Source organism: Arvicola amphibius, chromosome 3, assembly GCF_903992535.2.
Source record: "Arvicola amphibius chromosome 3, mArvAmp1.2, whole genome shotgun sequence".
Lineage (NCBI taxonomy): Eukaryota > Metazoa > Chordata > Mammalia > Rodentia > Cricetidae > Arvicola > Arvicola amphibius.
This window is the reverse complement of record NC_052049.1, coordinates 91,945,460-91,966,144: the sequence shown is the minus strand read 5'-3', so window position 1 is coordinate 91,966,144 and position 20,685 is coordinate 91,945,460. Positions and strand designations below refer to the sequence as shown.

General features: G+C 42.7%; 1 protein-coding gene across 1 annotated transcript in view; it reads right to left on the bottom strand.

Annotated features, from left to right (window-relative positions):
* Positions 1–1,267: 1,267 nt before the first annotated feature.
* Bmper (BMP binding endothelial regulator) overlaps positions 1,268–20,685 on the bottom strand; it is a 252,979-nt gene continuing 233,561 nt past the window's right edge. Inside the window, exons 14-15 of the mRNA XM_038322939.1 lie at positions 13,050–13,180; positions 1,268–2,643 (exon numbers count right to left, since the gene is read on the bottom strand). Of these exons, the coding sequence (XP_038178867.1) occupies positions 2,462–2,643; positions 13,050–13,180 (313 nt within the window). The 3' untranslated portion in view covers positions 1,268–2,461. The remainder of the gene's footprint in view (positions 2,644–13,049; positions 13,181–20,685) is intronic.

The following is a 20,685-nucleotide window of genomic DNA, read 5'->3' as shown; positions in this document are numbered from 1 at the left end:
AGCAGGAGACTTCTGTTTTATACCATCTAACTTGGGCATTTGGGTTTGAGAATATCCATCTAAATAAACCAGGCCTGCTGTTAGTGAGTACTTGGTAAGCGTTAGTGATGGCTAAACTAGAGTATGCAGATATAACTAACTCTCCTGAGTTCTTCATCTTCTCCCATTAGCCAGGTGTCTGATTCATAAGCCTATTGAAAAATCCTTTTCTCTATCTGATGCCACTGTCTTCTTAGATTAATTTTTTAAAATTGTACAGGAGTTAAATTAATCCCTGGATATGTCACACAACCATAAAATCAAACCACCCAAAATGATGAACTTGGTCCGTTTTAAAGAGCCTCCCTCATTCATCTACCGCAGCTGGCCCTGATTACAGTGTTGGGAAAGAGGTTGGTTAGCCTTGGTGGGTAAGTTACTCAGTCTGTGAATGAATCACGAGCACTAAATAACTGCCCCCGGTTTTCCCTCGAGTATCGTTTTCTTTCCACAACCGTCTTTCATGAAGGAAAAACCCAGAGTGACCCAGAAAGGGGCTTAACCTCAACCTGAGGGAAGCCGCTCAGTTTCCAGCAGGAGAACTCGCTCCATCCTCTGTATCAGAAAGTACAATATACGTCGTCTGAAATGTTTGAAAACTTCAGTACCCCAGATTACTGTTTATGGGTTTCTTGGATCCTTGGTGACAAGGCTGGCCAGAGAGGTAGGAATGTTCAGGTCTGTGAATCTCTACCCTGCTCACAACACAACGCAGCTGTGGTCCAGATAAGCAGGAAAGTGGCCTAGGTGCCGAAACAGCGTTTCCCAGGTAACAGACAACAAACCCCACATTAAAGTGGTTCGCTGCATTAAGTCCTGGACCGAGTCAGGCTGCATACAGTAGGGGCTATGAGCAGGGTCAGGAATGGAGTAAAACAGCCAGCAGCGATAAAGCCAGATGCTCTGGTGCCATCAGCCACCATGACACTGAGCATTAACTGTGCACAGATTCACACACAAGAAGTATTCTGGGGGGGAAAATCCAAATTAACACCTCAAGTGGCAGCAATGTATGTAAGATATGCAAGGAGAGTGCTTTAAAAAAATTTCAGTATTATCTATTATCTATTTAAAAAAATTTCTATTATCTATTCAAAATGTGGTTTGTTTTAAAAGAAAGCTAATGTAGGCCATATAAGTGATATCTAAATAAAAATATTTAAATGAAACAACCAGAGTTAATTTAGCTAATTTACAAAACACAAAGCAGGACATCAGGCCGGGAAAGTCATTTGCTTAAATCTGAAGCCCTTTATTTACTACAATGCAGAACATTTTACTTTTTGACATCGGTGGGTTTGGTGAGTCTTGGTTTTTGGTTTTGACATTTTTATACATTCAGCAGAAAACAAGAACCAAGAACTATTAGTAACATCAGTAAATTAGAGCCAATATAGAAACAATTCCCTTTTGGAATGATACTTCAACAAGCAGCCAGAACAATCCCTCTTTCTTGCCCCAGACCTGCAATCCATGACTATCCACAAGCGACCGTGGACAGCCGTGATGCAGACCATCCAAGGCTCTCACTCTGTACGTGCGACGGTGACAAAATGTAGATAGCCTCTGGCTACTGAATGCATTCACCGTCCTAAATGGCTCTGGGTTTCAGAGAAACGACTGTTTCCTTATGCATTGCGCAACGATTTCTCCAGCTATCTCCTCATGCTCAATAAAATGTCATCCAGACACCCTTGGACTTCAGTGCATGACATACCAATGGCCACATCCATCACACACGCAGAAATAATGAGGAGACTCATGGGATATGCAAAAATGAAGAGAAATAAATTGGATATTTGGCAATACCCTAGTGAAAAAAATACGTATTTCTTGGCAACTGTCCAGTTTTGGAAAGAATGTCCAGCTATGACCCAATGAGGTCTGAGAGCCTCCCCCTGGGTTTGCACTCATCGGGGCCTGTCCCCAATCGCTTTTCTCTGATATACATTCCCGTCTTTGGAAACACGAAATGCCCCTAGACTATGTATCCTTCTTCAAAAAACATCCCACTCAAAGATCCTGACTCAGTTCTTAAATTAATGCAGGCAGGCATGAGGGCTCTCAGGAAACATCCTCAGAATGACAGGAAAGCAATGTTAAAGACACCTGATCGGTCTGCATGCCACCTTATTAAATTAAAAGCACCTGTATATTTATATGATGCATCCAATGGCTTAGATATTAGGATTCTAGAAATAAGACATGTCTTATAGCAAAAAATATACATATAATAATCCACCTATAGTTTATATAAATGATGAAATGTTTTGAATATATCTATATATCTATATATATTTACACACATATATACTCTGTGTATTTGTGGAATCAGGCACACAAACACGACAGTCCTTCATTGGCTCTTCCACGTCAGTGTCAAAGACACTCGATTTCAAAGTCTTATGGGCTGGAACAAAGGTCATCGCTGGGGACAGAGGACTGGCTTGATGCATCTTCCCTTATGAAGGACCAAGTTGGCTGGGCAATGGCAACCGGCGATGCACGGCTTATTGCATGGGCCAATCTCATTCCAGTTTTCACAGGTCTTCACACAGCCCGGGCCACAGGTATCATACACAGCACCGTGTTTGCACTGAGTAGCTAAAAAAGAGGGAACAGGGTTGCGGTGAATAAAAGGTCATGCTAGCTCACCCTTCTTGAGACAAAGTCTTGGGGGCTCTAGGCAACGTATAGACTCTGCCACAGTCAAAGTGCAGATTTACATTTCAGTGAGGGAATAGGGAACAGGTAGCCTTCCTATGACCGTAGACTTCAGAACCGTTGGTTTTCTACAGACCTTACCTTGAGTCTTTTGAATGATATATTTAAAATTACCATAAGCATTGGCATTTGTCCATATTTAACTAATAGTGAACTATAAGTAACAAGTTCTGTGATGGCCCGCAGAATGCCCACAGCCCTAGTTAAAACCAAGCAAGCAAAGACATGGCCGGTCAAGAGTTATCAATTGTTTCCCACACGTGCTTCTGTATGAGCTGTTTGAAACAGGTTTAAGAATCATTTGAATGTTACCAACTACAGAATATTTTACTCTGGGGCAGGTGAGCTGGTTCCCACGGGTCGAGGGATTGCTCTACAGACACGAGGGCTTTAGTGCAGGTTCCCAGTACCCCAAAGCTGGCTGTAGGAGCTCATGTAAGTAACCATAGCACTAGGGGAGAAGACAGGCAGATCTTTGGAGCTTTCTCACCAGCCAGTGTAGCTGATACAGCCAGCCACATAGAAAGACACAGCATTGACCTCCGTCCTTCACACACACACACACATGTGCAACCACACACATGAACATCTAGTGTCACACACTAACATTTGACTTCAAATTTGTTTTTTCATGGGTCCCTATTAAACCATGGCATGTTTACTTACTATCTAGTCTCTTATGGGTCCATATGACCAAACTAAAAATTGTTAAATATGAACAATTATCCAGCACTTGTCATCCGTATGAATCAGGTCAGAGGATGAGTTACTAGTGGCTGTTACCAGTCATTACACTGCTCTGAAGCTTTGCTGACTCCCATGCCTGGCTCAGCCTCTTAGCTTTTTGAGGTGTCTCCTCAACTGTGACTTCCTGAGCGTATTCTCTACACTTTTACACAGTCTTCTCTTCCCTTCTTCCTCACACCTACTTTGACCTGAATGATCTAGTGTAATGTAAGTTTACTGAGAACAGAGCTTTCTGCCTGGCCTATCACTATAGCTTGAGAAACTAGCTCATTTCAGGGGATACAGAGCATGTCAGCTATAAAGGCCATCAATAAATACTTGCTCAACAAATGAGGGAGGCTGGCAAGTGGCCATTTATGTTTGTCCCCATGAATCCTCTCTACCATTCCTCATTTTCCCCGTGCTGTGCTCTGTCCCCTAGGGGAGGCCACAGGTGCTTTCTGTGCATGGTTACCACCACCGTGAGAGTGAAGGGAATCGAGAATGGGGGAGGTGCTTCAGCCCTTCGCATTGACCTGCAATTGCTCACCATAGATCATCTCTCCTTTCAGAAAGTCTTCATTACAGGGCTCTCTCTGTCCCTGGGTTTCAAGAGCTAATTCCTCGCTGGCCTGATTGGGCCAGAGGAGGTAAGAGCTTGTCTGTTATTAGAGCGGTGTACTATGCTTCTCTATTTCTTTATAGCATATCCATGACCTCTAAAATACTTTGTCTCTTAAGCACAGTCCCGTCGATTTGAGTGTGCCTAGATGCAAAATCATACAGAGATTAAGAAAGTCGCTATTCTATCCCTTAGTGTTATACTCCCTGACATGACCTCTGTCCATGATGTAACTTAACATCCCATTGGCTAAACTTTTCACAATTTACTTCTGCTTCTTGGGCTGTCAGAGAACACTTAGAGTCGTCCACCATGATCTAATGTTCTTATCAAGCAGGACAATCATCAACACACTGACCCCACCACCATCCAAAGAGTACAAATCCCAAGTTCCCCCATTTCTCCCCCCCCACACACTTCTTCCTTTGCCCTATCTTTCCCCCTTCTCTCAGCCCTCTCCTCTCTCCTTCTCTCTCCCCTCACTTCTTTTTTCTGCCTCTGCTCTCTCTTCCTTCTCTCAACTTCACCCCCCCTCCAGACTGTTAAAGGAAAACACTCTTTCTTCGTTCTGGTGTTAGGTAATAGATGAACTGGGGAGTAAGGAGACCAGCACTCTCTGCCTGTAACACTACTGATTTGGGCATCGGTGATAACTTTTCCACTGAACTTTTCAAAGTTCTTTCCCCACTGATGATCAGAATACTGCATCCATTGCACATGCTTAATAATGCGGGAACACCCTAGCCGAAGATCAGCGCACAGGTGGTCTGCATCAGTGTAGTTACATTTCTCTGAAACAATGGTGGTCATAACTGGAAATGACAACGATTGCAGTTTCCCCCACTGATGATCAACTCAATTAGAACCTCTAAAGTGATGAGGTGGGGCCAGGATGTCAATTATTTAAAATAAACACTCCCCCTGCCCACACAGGCAGACCGGTGATTTTAACAATGCCATCAGGATGGAGATTTGCCTGTAAACGGCTTTTACACTCAGCTTCCATCACCGAAGAGATGGACAGCCACTGCTACCAAAGTAGGGGCAAAAGGGAGTTTTCCTGTCATTGTCTTCCTCACACTCCACTGGAACACGTCCTGGTCCACAGCATGAACCACTGTTGGTGTCTGGCTTACAAGGGTCATGAGCCTTCTTAGCTCCTTCACACACCTACTTCTGGCCTCTCATTGCACCCAGCCCTGTCGACTGTAGGTTTCTCGCCTATCCCTTCCCGTAGTTCCCTCTGCCATCTGTCTGCCTGCACATTCATCTTCTCCCTCTCTGTTTGACAGAGCCATCCCCGTACTAGCAGACTTACTTTTCTCTTCCTTTTAAATGGCAAAGTTTATGGAAAAAAATTATAGTCATTTTTCCTGGCTCTGTAATTCATTAACATTACAGACCGATCTCCCTCACCCTCCACTCTATTGAAGCTGCTCATTCTAGAGTTTTCAGCAGTCCTTATATCTGCTGACATCCTGGCAGCTTTCGTTCCCCGAAAGAGCCCACTCGGTCATTTTGTCTATTAGGATTATGACCTTGTGCCCCTCTGGTCCTCGCCAACCCCCCACAGATGAGATGCATTTATCTCTTGGATGCCTGTGCTTGCTCTTAGCACTAAAGACTAAAAGTGCCTGGTACCCCGTTCCCCTGACATTCTCTCGTACTCTCCCCTTTCCATCTCCAACTCCAGTTCTAGCCCCGTTCTCCAGTTATACAGTTCTGACTCTATTGTCATCGGCTCGAACTCATCACCCAATCTAATTTCTTACCTTAACTCAAATGTCACCTCCTTCAAATAGCTCCTGAAAACCCCCATGCACTTCTTGCCACTGCATCTCACAGCCCCGCAATTGCTCATTTGTTTGGACTGTCCAGCAACAGTGCAGTTCTGGTGTGTGTGTGTGTGTGTGTGTGTGTGTGTGTGTGTGTGTGCATGTGCATAGGCACGTGTGTGTGTGTGTGTGAAAGTGTGTTTGTGTATGTTGGTGTGTTTGAGTATGGAACTATGTGAATGTGGGTGAGTGTGTGAGGATTGTGTGTGTGCATGTGTATATGAGTACGTGTTGTGTGAGTGTATGTGTGTGTGTGTGTTTTGTTTAAACGCGAGCTGCACTGCATTCCCAGCTCTGCAGATGTGATTCTTAGAGAAGCTTGTAGGATTCCCATGTAGCTCTTTGGAAACATATCAGCTACTAGTCACGTCTCATGATTTGTGTGAGTGTGCAGCGAAACCTGCACAGGTACACAGTCAACCATTCTAGGAGCCACTGTGACACACAGCTGGAAGGAATGAACTGCTGAGGTCTGGGCTCCTGAGGGCAGAGCCCTCACCCACTGTAACCCGGAGTTCTGACACAGGACCGAGTACACGCAAACACTTCAGTAAGGACCTACTACATTGCTTGTTTGTCTCTTCCCTCCTTTGATGGTTTCATTCTAATGGTATCTAACTGTTAACTCCATTCCAGCATGGGCTCCCTTTGGCCAGTGTCCAGTGCATTTCCACACTCCCGCTTCCTTGCTACCTTTTAGACCTCATCCACTCAATGCCTCGTCCCCTTCAGCTCTGGCTGGAGTTCTCTTAGAGGGACCTTTCTCAGAAGAATTTCCTCTTCCCATGGCCTCCCTTCCTTACAGCTAGGACCTACTCCATGTCTTCTGGTCTGTATTCCCAGTTCTTTTTTCTAGCTCCACCACTTCCTACCATCAATGTCCCTTATCTTTCCCATATCAAGCACAGAAGTCTTTTGCAGTCTTAGAGTAGAAAGCAGACCGCAGAGAACAAAGTAAAAGGACCAAACAAGATGTATTATAAAATATCATCTTAATTTCAATTCAAATAAATCAACAAACATCTATCGAGTATCCACTACATGTATTCTTTTAAGCTTGGAGAGCAGACGTGATCCGGATTTCACTTCTGACATCAAGTCACAGAGACAGGGGACACGGACACAAGCAGATTCATCATATAATGTAAGATGCACAGTCCTGGATAGTGACACCAAAAACAGTGGAAGGAGGAAAATACTGACCCAACACTGAGAGTCAAGTGGGGATTGAGGGACACTAGACAAAATAAGGCCACTGAGATAATAGAAAGTCAGCAGAGGGCTGGTGACATGGTTCAGTATGTACTTAGCACAAGCAAGGCCCTTGGTTTGAAGACCAGCAGTGCAAAACAACAATCAGTAGGGACTTGTGAGACCACAGCATTAGAAAGAGCTTCCCGTGCAGAGAGATACGAGAATCAGACATTAGCATGGACAAGATCAGGCAGCACGGGGTCAGTGGCTGAATCGGTGTGCATGGGGGGAGGGGATGATCCTTGACTTGGGAGGGGAGTAGGCTGAGGAGGGAGAATGGTGATAGGGAGAGGAAGAGAACCAGCCCGAGGCCAGAGAAGACACAACGCCCTGCAAAGAGAAAGCTTTGAGGGCTTATAGCCTGCAGAACGACACTCTCAGGTTTGTCTTCATTTCAGCACTGTGGCCAGAGGATCCTAGAAAGCAGGTACCGACTGGAGCCCTTGTTTACACTTTGTGAATCCATTTGTTTTTCAAGCTCATAAAAGACAAAAGGCAATTTTAAGGTACACATATGATTTGGCTTGTACAAATGCCTTTGCAAGATTCCATTTGGTTAAGTCTTTTCTTTTTTTCTTTTTCTCAAATTAGGAAACTGCCAACGTATCAAGGCTTAGTACTCCTGTTTCCCCCAGGGACATCCATCAACCACAGGACACAAAGGTGTTATGTGCAAGTTTACCGATCTGTTCAATAAGCCACTCCCTGTGATGTCTGGAACTAGGCTGCTTCTTGGCTCCACTCTCCCCTGGATGGCAAAGGTCACAATGCCCAACTACACCTCTTGAATTCACAGGAGACATCCAGTCAGCCACAGAAAAGTTCCAGATCTAGCATCAGAGCAGAGTGGATGTAGGGAGGAACCAGAGAGAGCTGTGAGTTGTGGAGTCAAACAAGGAAGAAAAGAAACCGCTCGAACAGTGGTAAGGAATGTAAAGCTGCCCTTCCCAGCACCTCTCCCAACTGGCAAACCTGCTGGCGCATGTACAGTGGCAACCATTGTTGGACATAAGGTAGGTGGCAGATAGTCTGCTAAGGATGGCAATGTAAGATCGAAGAGACAATACCCTAACACATTTATGAACTCAGAGGGTCCTAAGAAATAGCTAGTAGGAATCAAGTGACTAACGCTAATAAAGTCCCTGCTGGCACCCTGCCTGGGCAGCACACTAGAGTTGATCCTGTCGTTAGGCCTGCAGGTGAGCCAGCCCTAAGAGCATGAGAGCATGCGCGTGCGCACGCACGCACGCACGCACGCACGCACGCACACACACACACACACACACACACACACACACAGAGTATGTTCCCTACAGCAATCTGGAGAGAGGACCCTGCACCTTGACTGGGCAAAACAGTAGAATAGGCCCTGGTAATGTGAGTGTGGGTGACCTGGATCTGAGGGCTGAGAGCAGAAGAACTGGCCCTGATCCTTGCTGTAGGCTGCATTGGGTGAGTTAGATGGTGCCATGCTGGAGATCTCCAGATAGTGATGATGAGGGAAAGCAAGCGAGTGGACCACCCTGTCTACCACCCAGGCCCAGAACCAGGGCTATGAGGTGGCCCACCCCAACATCCACCAAATCTATGAACTGTTGGAGCATGTGAAGGGGATGAACCTACAGATCCAAAACAGCAGGATCTCCACGACACAGGAAACCACAGGATATCCAAGAGCAGTCCCAGTGAGAGCCCATTATGGGTGGAGTAGAAGAAACCAGAGCTCTCCAGCCAGACCAATGACTGACTCCAGGCAGTGAACACGTGCAAGGAAAGACGAATGCACTAAAGGGTAAACTGTGCCTCAACGGCCACACTACAGCTTCCACGACAAGATTCTTCTTTCATCTTTGGTTTTGCTTTGTTTCTTTGTTTTGTTTGGTTTTTGGTTTTTCTTTTAAATTTGGTTTTGTTTTGTTTGGTGGGCAAATTTGTTTGTTGCAAGGTCACAGGGTGGATGTGGAGAAGACAGGAGGATAAGTGGGATTGGAATGCACGATGTGAAACCCCACAAAGAACCAATGTGTGTGTGTGTGTGTGTGTGTGTGTGTGTGTGTGTGTGTGTGTGTGTGTAAAATCAGAGCCAGCTCTATTCACCCTCATGCTTTAATTCTCTTGGTCCTCTGTGTTCTTACAATGGTGTCACTTAACTTTGAAACCCAGCTTTCCCATTTTCTACTTCAATTTCTATAAAATTTTTAATTATTCTAAGTTTCAATATTTTTATCAATAAAACATGGTAGAGTTCATAGTGTTACCATGTCCTTTTCATGGGCATGAGGTAAGATAAAATACAACCTAAAATTTGAGCACACTCCTCAGCACAGGGAAGGTGCTTAGAAAATAACAGAATCTAAATATAGTGTTACTAAACACGTAAGTATTCACTCTAGTTCCTAGCACTTCCCAGGCTGACTTGGCATAGGTAGTGGCAAGCCAGCAGTAGGGGCGGTGCTAAAATCCAGGTGGACTTTTACAATGTCACTTGTTCACTCTGTTTCTTGCCTCATTTGTTTTTTATCCCTTCAACTCTCAAGGTTTCACACTAGAAAACACTTTTCTGCCTTCGTAGCCTTAAGTGCTATCATGAGCCAGGGAACCTGGAAGCTGAAAACAAGGAAACTGGATTTTCACAGTCTTCAATGTTCTAGAGAGATTTAAATAAATCTCTATGAGAGATGCATCAAGCCCTGTAAATCTATTTTTCAATGCGCCTACTGACAGTCTGTGGAAGTCTGTGGTATGCGTGCATGCATACCTCTGTGCGTGCGTGCGCATGCGCAGCATTGTCTGATGAAGTTACACTTCACACAGATGACTCTGCTAACTTTGAAAGGTAAATGGAACCTTCCAGGTGACAAGCAAGCCTGCCTCTATCTTAGGCTTGAAAGCCTCCTTACGGTAAACACAAACTAGATTCATTCCTGTTTAGGATTCAAGTTGTTTCCCAAGGACTGGGATATGCCCCACCTGTAACCGTAACTTCAAATGGTTCTATACTACCTGTTCCAGGAAATGGTAACCTTTTGTCTCAAAGGTTACTATATTATCTGTTGTTATGACCAACTTGTTATGACTACCTACAGCCATGTCTTTGTTTTAGAAGGTTACTTCTAAATTTTGTTATGTTTATGTTCTGCTACTGTAACCCCACCTATTTGCCCACCAAATTCCCTTTTGGACACCCCCTACTTCTGAACTATAAAATCCCTCATCTCCTCTGTATCTAATGCTGATCTCTGGAACCCTACCTTTAGGTAAAGATAATCATGAACACAAATTAAGGGAAAAAAATCTTGCTTTGATTTAGTGTTTGTTTTACTTAATTTGGCCTTAAGCTACATCTTTCTCCTCAAATCTGTGGAATTAATAACAATACCATATCCCTTTTCTATCACTGAAGTGATTTTATCTTCAGAGATTCGGTCCCTAAACTAACAGTGTTGACATGAAAAGTGTAGTCCTCAGAAGCAACGTGTGCACTGAAATGATGCTAAGGACAGCCCTGGGCCAGGAGGAGAGGGTTCATATCCCCTGTATATAATAAGATCCAAACCAAAGCACCACACCAGCTAATACAATGGCTAGAACCCTGCTGAGCCGTCTGTTACACCAGGATGGATAGGTGCCTGCCTCCATCTCTTTTATTCATTTTCCTGGAAGATTTAAGGGAAGGAAAAGTCAAAGGAATGGAGCCAAGATTACTAATGATGCCTAGATGGCTAAAAGTGCCCAAACCTAAACAAGTATCATTCTCATATTTGACCTAGTATAGGAGCCTTAGGTTAGAGGTCAGCCACTTGTATCGCTTCTCATTTGCCTCAGCTGTACTATAAAGTGAGCTACTCTTAGCGGGCCAATACATCCCTAAGAAAAGAAGCACCGAGAGTGGACATGAAACTCTGATGTAAAAGTTACACTTGGATTTTCAAAGTTGAGAGCAAAACTGAAAGTATATCAGAGGTAGAGAAAAGACACGAGACCTTTCTGAATCAATATCACCCTGGAGTTGAATCACTAGCATATCCGTCACCCTATTGCAACAAGACCGCCTAACAAAGCATTCAATTAACTCAATGGCTTCAACTAGTGCTGCAGGTAAAAGTCACCTGCCTGGGAAAGTTCTTAGAGGTATGCAGGCCAACTGAAGGAGGCTCTCTGTGTGGGGGGGCTCCTCGTGTGGCTTTTAATCTCTCAGTGATTCTAATTCTAGCTAGTGTGAGATTTACTGTTTTAAGTTAGCCTGGGGCCTGTGCACTACAAACACACACTCAAGGCAAATCTTGACCGCTCTTTGAACCAGACGGCCTCTCCTATGTTCCACTAATGAAGACATTCTGAAGCTAGCAATGGCATAAAGTGCCTTCTTACTGAAGCTTAGAGCTAAGGTTGTTAGGACTACTTGCCATTACAAAAATTCCAGGCTTTTTAATTCTTGGCAAATCTGGCCCTTTGCACTGAAAAGTTCCCCAGCAATTGAGCTGAGATGGCACATATTCAGTCTTGTCACCTTCAACTCTAAATTGCCACTGACTGTCACTGACTCTACATATGTGAACTGGGCACTCTTCAGGATACTCCACACACTTATCACTAATAGTCACACCTTGTTAAGGTGAAATACCATAATATCCCCTTCTCTCCATTATCTTAATCCAAGACAACATCTGTTTTATACCACAACTCATTTGATAGCCCTTCCTCAGCCACCTGTGTTCAATATGGGCTCCCTCCACATTAGTTCTATGCAATAAACTTTGTAAAACAAACTTTCTTAGACACCCCCCACTCACTTCCACTTTCCGTAAAATAAAAACTCAGTTCTGTTCTAAGGATCTAGAAAACTTGTACATTCCAGTCTCCTCCCCACCCATTCTCATCTGTGCTCCCCTCTCATTGAACATCAGATAAGTTCAGAACCGACTCCTTCCCAGTGTGAGAAATCCTAGGTTGGTTGGTTGTTTTGTCTGCTTTTGCTGCTTTGTGGCTGTTCATCCTGGCTCTCTGCACGGACTTTGTCTGGACTCCCTCAGTCCTTCAGTGTTACGCTAAAGCACCATCCTTATTGAGAATGCTTTCCTGTTTACACTGGCCAAGTAGTTACCCGCCCTTTTTCCATTTGCTCTCCTCAGCTCTGTACTGTCTGTCTCTCTCTCCACACTTAACTATCATTTGTAAGTGTTTATTGTAAGTTATTGCTTTTGTCTTCTTCTTGCACAAGAGAGCTGCACTTCAGTGACAAGGAACTCATCACTCATACCCATCGAAGTGCCCACAGCATCAAGCACGATGCTCAGTGTTAACCACTTTGCAGCATTTTTGGATGGAGAGAGACATTTATTTACATATATCAAACGAGCTAATCAATGAGGACAGGGAGCTAATAAGCACTGCTGTAGGAATCCGTCTTCTCCAAGGGAATGAATCACTCTCCCAGGGTTTATTCAAAAATCTCTAATAACTGGTCATATTTCTCCCGAAGACCTTAGATGACTGTGACGGTCCTGAAGCTCCTTCATTCCACACATGATCTAAGCTAATTGTGACTGTCCATGTCCTAAGCACATCCAGCTGTTCACTTGAAGTCGGGAAGATTTTGCAACAGTGGAAATCCTTAAATTGGTAAAATGTGCATGTCACGAAGCATTTGTCTTAAATGCTATCTCCTCTGCCCCATGGGAAGCTCCTGTGTTTTATCAAGTTGCAAGCCAGTTGGATCACCAACAGGCTTTCCTTAGGGTCAAGGAGGAAGGTGGCTTGTTCACACCAGCCTCTACTTGCCCCTTTCCATTGTTATCCTGGCCACGGCAGTGACCTCCTGTCAGATGGACCTTCCAGGGCTTTCTTACCTGCACAGCTCTGCTGAGGCTCCCAGTGGACTTTGATGCCCTCTCTCTGGCAGGCACGGGTGTACGCCAGAAACGACTCACAATAGCAGTTTTTATGAACTGGACATTCACACATGTCTGTCACACAGGACCTATGGGTCACAAGAGAGAGAAAATATCACTTTAATTTGTCAAATTATCAAACACTTGAATTAATAGCTGTAAAAACAGGTTGGGTGGATATGTAAAAATTAGCATAAAAATTCTGTAGGCACTCTTAGTACTTAACATCTCTGAACGCTGTGAATCATGGTGACGAACATTTTGGTACTTAACACCTCTGAACACTCATTTATTTGAGAGGACTATCCGGAAGAACTTGTTGCCTTGTCAACAATGTTCTAATATTCCTAATGTTCAAAGAAGTAGCCACTGCCTGTATTTGGTGACTGAGGACTCGGCATATGGCTGGAGCCACTGAGCAACTGAATATCTGATTCGACTTTATTACTATGGTTGTAAACAGCCACTGAACCTAAAGGCTACCCTAGAGACAGGGCAGCTAGTGGAGCAGACATCATCAACATGCTGCCATTTGTGACTGTAGTAACGCAAGAATGGTCTGTTCTACTGTAACAAAGCCAAGAACACTGAGCAATTTGATAGAAGCATGAAAACCCATGGCTTTGGGGTATGCAATTAGCATTCCCTCTTGCAAGGTCTTGCATCCCAGTCTCATCTGCATGAGGCAAGATAACACATCCCCAAGAAAGCAAGCATTTCTGATGCTTAGTTAGGTCGAGCAAGGAAGAGGATTGAAGTTGAAATGTGAAAATGAATGACCAAGATATCAATTAAGCTGAAATGTGTTTAAAGGCAAACAAGTTCTTAAACATCTCAACTAGACAGACATAATAATGAATTTGCATCATGAGAGAGTATAACAGATTACAAAATGCTTTGGCAGATTGTCTGTCATAGAATAATAAACAAGGCCCGCTGAGTAAAGCTCCAGTGTTCTAAGTGAAGGTTTGTTTTACTCCAGTAAACAGATGTGCTCAAATTCATACTCATAAGCAGTGAAAGAACAAATCAAAGTCTGCTTCCTGACGTTAAGCACGCTCTCCTTGTTATATCATGCTAAAATCCTCGCCTCTATAGGCAAATGAATGACTCAACAATTGTGAGTTGACTTTTATGCAAGAGAACTCCAAGATTAATAAAATTAAGCGACTCTTAATTATTTCAGGTCTTTGTTCAGCAAGTTCATTTCTTGTTGAGCCAATTTCAAGGCTGAATGAATAAAAATAATCAAGATTTTAATGATACATATGAACCGGAAAAGTGTTTGGACCATGACCATCCAGTGTCAACCCACAGATGTTTCTCGTGGTATAGAGCATGTAATCTATGGGCTGTAGACAAAGGTCACTTAAAACTGGGTACTACTTGGTATGCTATCTGGTTACGATTAGGAATGAAAGAGCAGAAACTATATTTTAAAAATCTATAGTAGTGCAGGACACCTGGGTAGTCCAACAGTCAAACAGGCAGTCTTGAGAAATGCGACTAACAGGCAAATGAGACACAGGGCAGAAACAAGAAGAGCCTTTTGCATATCACTGATGACTGTTGCGTTAGACACAAAGGCCACAACTGAGAAATGAATCTCTCTCCTTTCTGGAGGGATCAAAGCTGCATTTCTTCATACTTTAACCCAGCTTCACTACAGCAATCCTGTGGAATCATATTCCAGAAAATGTATCCGGGTACTGAGTGCACATGTCTTTGTGCTGGATGGTGCATCTAAATTTCCAAAGAAAAGCCAGATTAATCTCGTTCTTAGAGGAGCCACCCCATGTTGCCTATGCATCCTCAAGGACCTCATTTCCTTTCATGTTTCAGTGTTCATTCCAGAAAACGCTACAGTTATCAACTTCACACTCCGACTTTACAACCAGCCTTGCTGGCGGTTCTACCTCTATTGTCATTCCTGATTCAGGTCTTTCTCCTGTACGCACACTTCACTGGCAGGGACCAGGTAGAATAACATCTCACAGACCTGGTAAATGATGGAGTTATGTGGAAATGGCATGGTTCAAATAAAGATTGGTATTTTTCAGCAGGGAAATTGTACACCTAAAAGAGTAATAGTGATCCATGTGAACAGAGACTTCAGATACAAGGATTTTCAGAACAATGGACTCCGAGAAAAGAGGCAATAATCTACACTGTCCACAACAGGGACCCATTTAATCAAACTCTGGTGGCAGTCCAATGAAATGCTCTACAGTCATTACACTGATGTTTTGGGAGTATTAAAATTATGGAAAATATTCAGGGTAGATTAACAGGGGGCAAGCAGTATAAGATTTGATTCGGTATAATCACAGAAACAAAATAAATTAAAACAGATATGCCTAAGAGTTCATAATGGTCCTCTTGGGATGGAGAAATTATAGCTCTCATTATTTTTTTAACTCTTTACAATTAATGCATCTTATGACTAAAAAAATCAAAAGAAGCATGCATTTGCATTTAAATCACAATTTAGGAACTAGAGGATAAGGTTAGAGAATAAGGTAAGCAATCAGAGAAGTTGAATACCCTATTTATTGGTCTTAGTTTTTAAAATAATTTCACCAAAATATTTCTAGTCTATATTGGAACTGCTGATAGACTTTGATTAGATTCACTTTGTATCTTCCTCAGCAACTCTCCTGATACTATGAACTTGACATCCAGACAGATGGAACAGATAACCAAATAATTATACATACCTATGCTGGTTACAAAGGAATTTATGACCAGAAAACTAAAAGCATATTGAAATGTACTTTAAATCATCTTCAGAGGGAGAATGACTGTTGCTCAATTGTTCCATTCATGTTTAACATACAATAATTCAGTACAAGGAAAATGTAGTTTATGACACATGGCACAGAACTGATAGGCATTTCTGCGTGGTTACTATCATTTCTTTAATTGATATACATCAATATTATATGTATATATATATACATATACATATACATGTTATGTCTTAACTAGCAAGACTTTAATAAATTTTAGTGTTGCTGTGATTTATGGATTTTATAGTTCTGCTTTTACAACATTCCCTTGTCATGATTGTTTTCTAATAAATGAAGAGTTTGCCAAGAGACTTGGCTGCCATTGTGCCAGCATGGAGACTGACTGCCTACACTGAGCTTTGCCAGAAAGGCTCTGACAGTTGAACTACCTGACCATTCTTCAGGTTTTCTCTGTAAGGGACTTAACAACAACAGGGATGTAGAGGACAGAGAGGGGGGAAAGATGGATGCCAAAGTTTCTAGAAAAAGAGAAAACAAATATGTGTAGTACTTCTAAACTCTTAAAGGGAGATTTAAGCTCTCCTGCTCTGGCTTCTATAGACTAAAAATAAACGTTGGGTCTGTCAACATCCCAGCCAGTAGAGGAGGAACCATCCAAAGACCAGGCATCCTCATGAGGCCCCTTGCCCTTGGTCTGACAAGATAGGGTCTTGGAGGGTCACTGCTCTGAGATTAAAAGCACTCCAGGCCAGAATCCCAGATGCTGTTCCTAGGATGAGGAAGCCCCCAGTGCCAGCTGGCTTCCAGCTCGAACACAATCATCAATGGGATGGAGCCTTGAGTTAATCTTGAAGATGCAATCATCAAAGTTCCAGAAACTGCCAGCTGCATTCATCAGTCCTGACTAAAACCTGATGGAGGATTCTCATTGTCTAATAAACAAACTGCCTTGGCTTTTTGATAGGGCAAAATTTAGATAGGTGGAGTAGACAGAACAGGAAGAAGGAAGTGAGGTAGATGGCTCAGACAGATGCCATGCCTCTCCTAAGTTAGCCAGACTGCCGTGCCTCTCCTCAGGGAGAGATGCGATGAAGCCAGCCACCAGGTCACATGTGGTGAATCTTTCCTGGTAAGACACCATTCGTAGTGTTACAAAGATTATTAGATATGGGTTAGTCAAAATGTGAGAAAGAGGCTGGAATTAATGGGCCAGGCAGTGTTTAAAAGAATACAACTTGTGTGTTGTTATTTCGGGGCATAAGCTAACCATGTGGGATCCAGGCAGGACGAAAAGCCGGCCCGCAGCTCCACACTACAGAATGGCGCCCACGTGGATAACCGAATCCGCAGAAAGCTTGAGAAAGCTTGGGAAAGAATAGAGTAAAGCTCTATTTTTCGGGTCTGGCAAGCAAGCACTCTCATCTAAGAGAGGCTTCCTGACTCAGCTTCAGCTGCAAAACATTGCAGCTCTTTTAAGAGGTTCGGCTACGAAACACTTAAATGCTGTTGATGAAAATTAACTGCATGCTTTTCGGTTTTCAGCCGTAGCAGGAAAAAAGTTGTGTCGTTTTAAAATGCCAGCTTTCTGGGCTGTTCTGCCAGGGCAAACTCTGACTTTTTCCAGCAGGCGGTCCTGACTATGGAGCTTTTGAGTGTTATTTAACACTGTTTCAGCTTGCTTGCTGGCAGGGACCTTGAACCGCCAAAGAGTTGTGGTACCTCTGCCATGAGGCTGGAAAGCTAGGGAATGGGCTGGATCTAGCCGCCAAAGTCACGGCTTTGGTCCTACTGATATTGTTTGGTAAAGTAAAGACTCATGTAGTCAGAAAGAGAGATATACAGTAAAAGAAAAATTCAAAGTCGAAGAAAATGTCTAAGTGGTTTACACTGTGTTAAAAATATATGCAGGCTAAAGGTTAAAGTTCTTAAAAGTAAAAAACAGAAAAAGAAAAAAAAAAGGAAGTAGTTTGTTGTGGTGGTACACACCTTTAATCCCAACACTTGGGAGGCAGAGGTAGATTGACCTCTGTGACTTCAAGGTGTGGCAGCACACACCTTTAATCCCAATGCCTGGGAGGCAGAGACAGACAGATCTCTGTGAGTTCTAGGTGTGGTAGCATACACCTTTAATCCCAGCACTTGGGAAGCAAAGGCAAGTGGATCTCTGAGAGTTCAAGGACAGCCTGGTCTGCAGAGTTATTCCAGGTCAAAGATATACAGAGAAGTTGTCAAAAAATAAAAAACTAAAAGTAAAAATAAATGAAATAGAGGTTAAAAATAAAGCTGTACAAAGATGGAAAATACACAAAGAATCTTGATGCTGTATACTATTATGCTCTCTTTGAATTGTTTGAATGCTGAGGAAGGAGCAACAGCTGCTGAAAGATATTTGTTTATAAATGCTGCTGAACTAATCCAGAATAGATATTTTGAAAATACCTTGACTTTAAAATTTGGATCTAAGGATATGATGCTTTGGAAAAGAGATTCTTCTTTTATTTTTACAGAAAATGAGACCCATTGGATTGATTCTATCCCAATATGGTATGATAGACCACGCCCTCCTGAAAGGTTGCTGTGAACACCTTCAGAAAATTACTTCACCCAACTGATGACTGAGATGAACCTGGCACACAGGTTACACCATGAAAGATGTGATTAACAGTGCCCCCATTCAGCAGGAAGCAGTTTGAAGAGAAATAACTACGTCCATATTCCCAAATATTGTTTATAAATCTTCTTTTACATTTAAAGGGGGATGTGATATAGATATGAATAATTGCATTGATATGGATTTTGCTTTAGTGATTTAAATTTAAGGTCAATTTTGTTATATGTATATGTATTTCTGATACTGATTAAGGTACTGTGATTGTGTAGTTCATTTTAAAAATGCAATACGTAATTAGGAAATATAGGTTGTTAATGGATAATCATCGATAATAGTAAAGCTTGTAGTCATGTTAGATTTTCTAGATATATAGATATATATTTCAGTTAGATAGACATTCCTAATATCTTTCAAAGACTACAGAATATTCCACTTAAATGTTTTAATAACTTAGGGCTTTTTATGACAATGAGACACATCTGCTCCTGGCAGCACCAATCTACTTCAAGAAGATGATGGGCATCGAAGAGGATCCTTATGGAGTTTGATAGCAATTTGGGCAAGAAACTGCTCTTGCCTGGACTGTTGGCATAAACTGGACACAAAGAACCCACAGAGAGAGGACTATTGAACTTGCCTAAATGTGAGATGATTCTTTGGGGTTCCTGACTCATGAAAGAGTCTGCAAGACATTCTACAGGACACAACAGATACTGACTGAATTGCCTTTGAAATTTCCTGCTTCATGGAAATGTCTGCTGGATACTTATGGGCCTGTAGGCCGAAGATGGATGCCCCAATGGTACAAAAGAACTTTGGGTGACTGTCCAGGCAGCGAGATGTCTCTGTGATTTCTAGAGTTTTGTAAGTTGCTTATTTCTTGTTTATTTAGGTAATATTATATCCTTCTGGAGTCTTTGATGGAGTTGAAGAATAGATAGATAGGTATAGTTTTCCTTAGTTATGATAAAAGATAAAGTAGATATAAATATTGTAACTGTAATTCTTGCTTGATAACTGTTTTGTTATATGTAATTTTACTATGTTAAAGTTAAAGCCTTTCTTTTTTGTTTAAACAGAAAAAGGGGAAATGATGGAGGATTCTCATTGTCTAATAAACAAACTGCCTTGGCTTTTTGATAGGGCAAAATTTAGATAGGTGGAGTAGACAGAACAGGAAGAAGGAAGTGAGGTAGATGGCTCAGACAGATGCCATGCCTCTCCTAAGTTAGCCAGACTGCCGTGCCTCTCCTCAGGGAGAGATGCGATGAAGCCAGCCACCAGGTCACATGTGGTGAATCTTTCCTGGTAAGACACCATTCGTAGTGTTACAAAGATTATTAGATATGGGTTAGTCAAAATGTGAGAAAGAGGCTGGAATTAATGGGCCAGGCAGTGTTTAAAAGAATACAACTTGTGTGTTGTTATTTTGCGTGTAAAGTTAAGCATGAGGGAGCAGGGCGGCGGGAAACCACCCGCAGCCCCTCACTACAAAAACCTTCCTGTCTCCCATAGACCCTTGGGAAGCTCAATACCCAAGTGACCTTAAAACCTGTTCAAATGAGCAGATAAATAAGAGTTTTGCTATTGCTCATCTTCTGCTAAACACCGTGCCTTGTTAGTCTAGCTTTTGTCCAGGGACATTTGTGTGTTTACTGGTCTCTGACTTACTATATGGAAATGGAAATTCCTTGCCTGGATCAAAGACAATACAAAAGGTAACTTTGGGTGAGTGAACTCCTCCCCTGTTTCAGAACTTTCTCATTTCTGTGGTGGGCCGCTCTTCTTGAAGGGGTCTCTATGAATTGATTACAGCAGTATATTAATCCCGCCAAAGCTAGTTTCTTCATCTTAACTTAGGTTGCTAAATGGGTATTTTCTTAAGGCCTGGCTATGAAGTAAAATTCAAGCCATGTCGACACCACCATCCTTTCTAACAAGCAGCAGCTCTAGATTGGAGATTCCAGGTGTCATGGTGAAGGGGTTACACCTGTCACAATCTCAGTAGTGGTTGTTGGAGCCTCAGACCTTGTGTGCCTAATTTCTGTCTTATTATCTGCTGTCAAGTACAGTCTGCTCAACTTCAGATGAACCTTCTGCAGTCTGATTCCATGGATTTGTGTCTCTTTGATCATCCCCCATGGCCTGCTAATGACCCTAAACCCTTCCATGCCCATGTGAACTAGAAGCAGTTCGGATGAAATGGACTTCTGACTCCCAAATGATTCTGAGT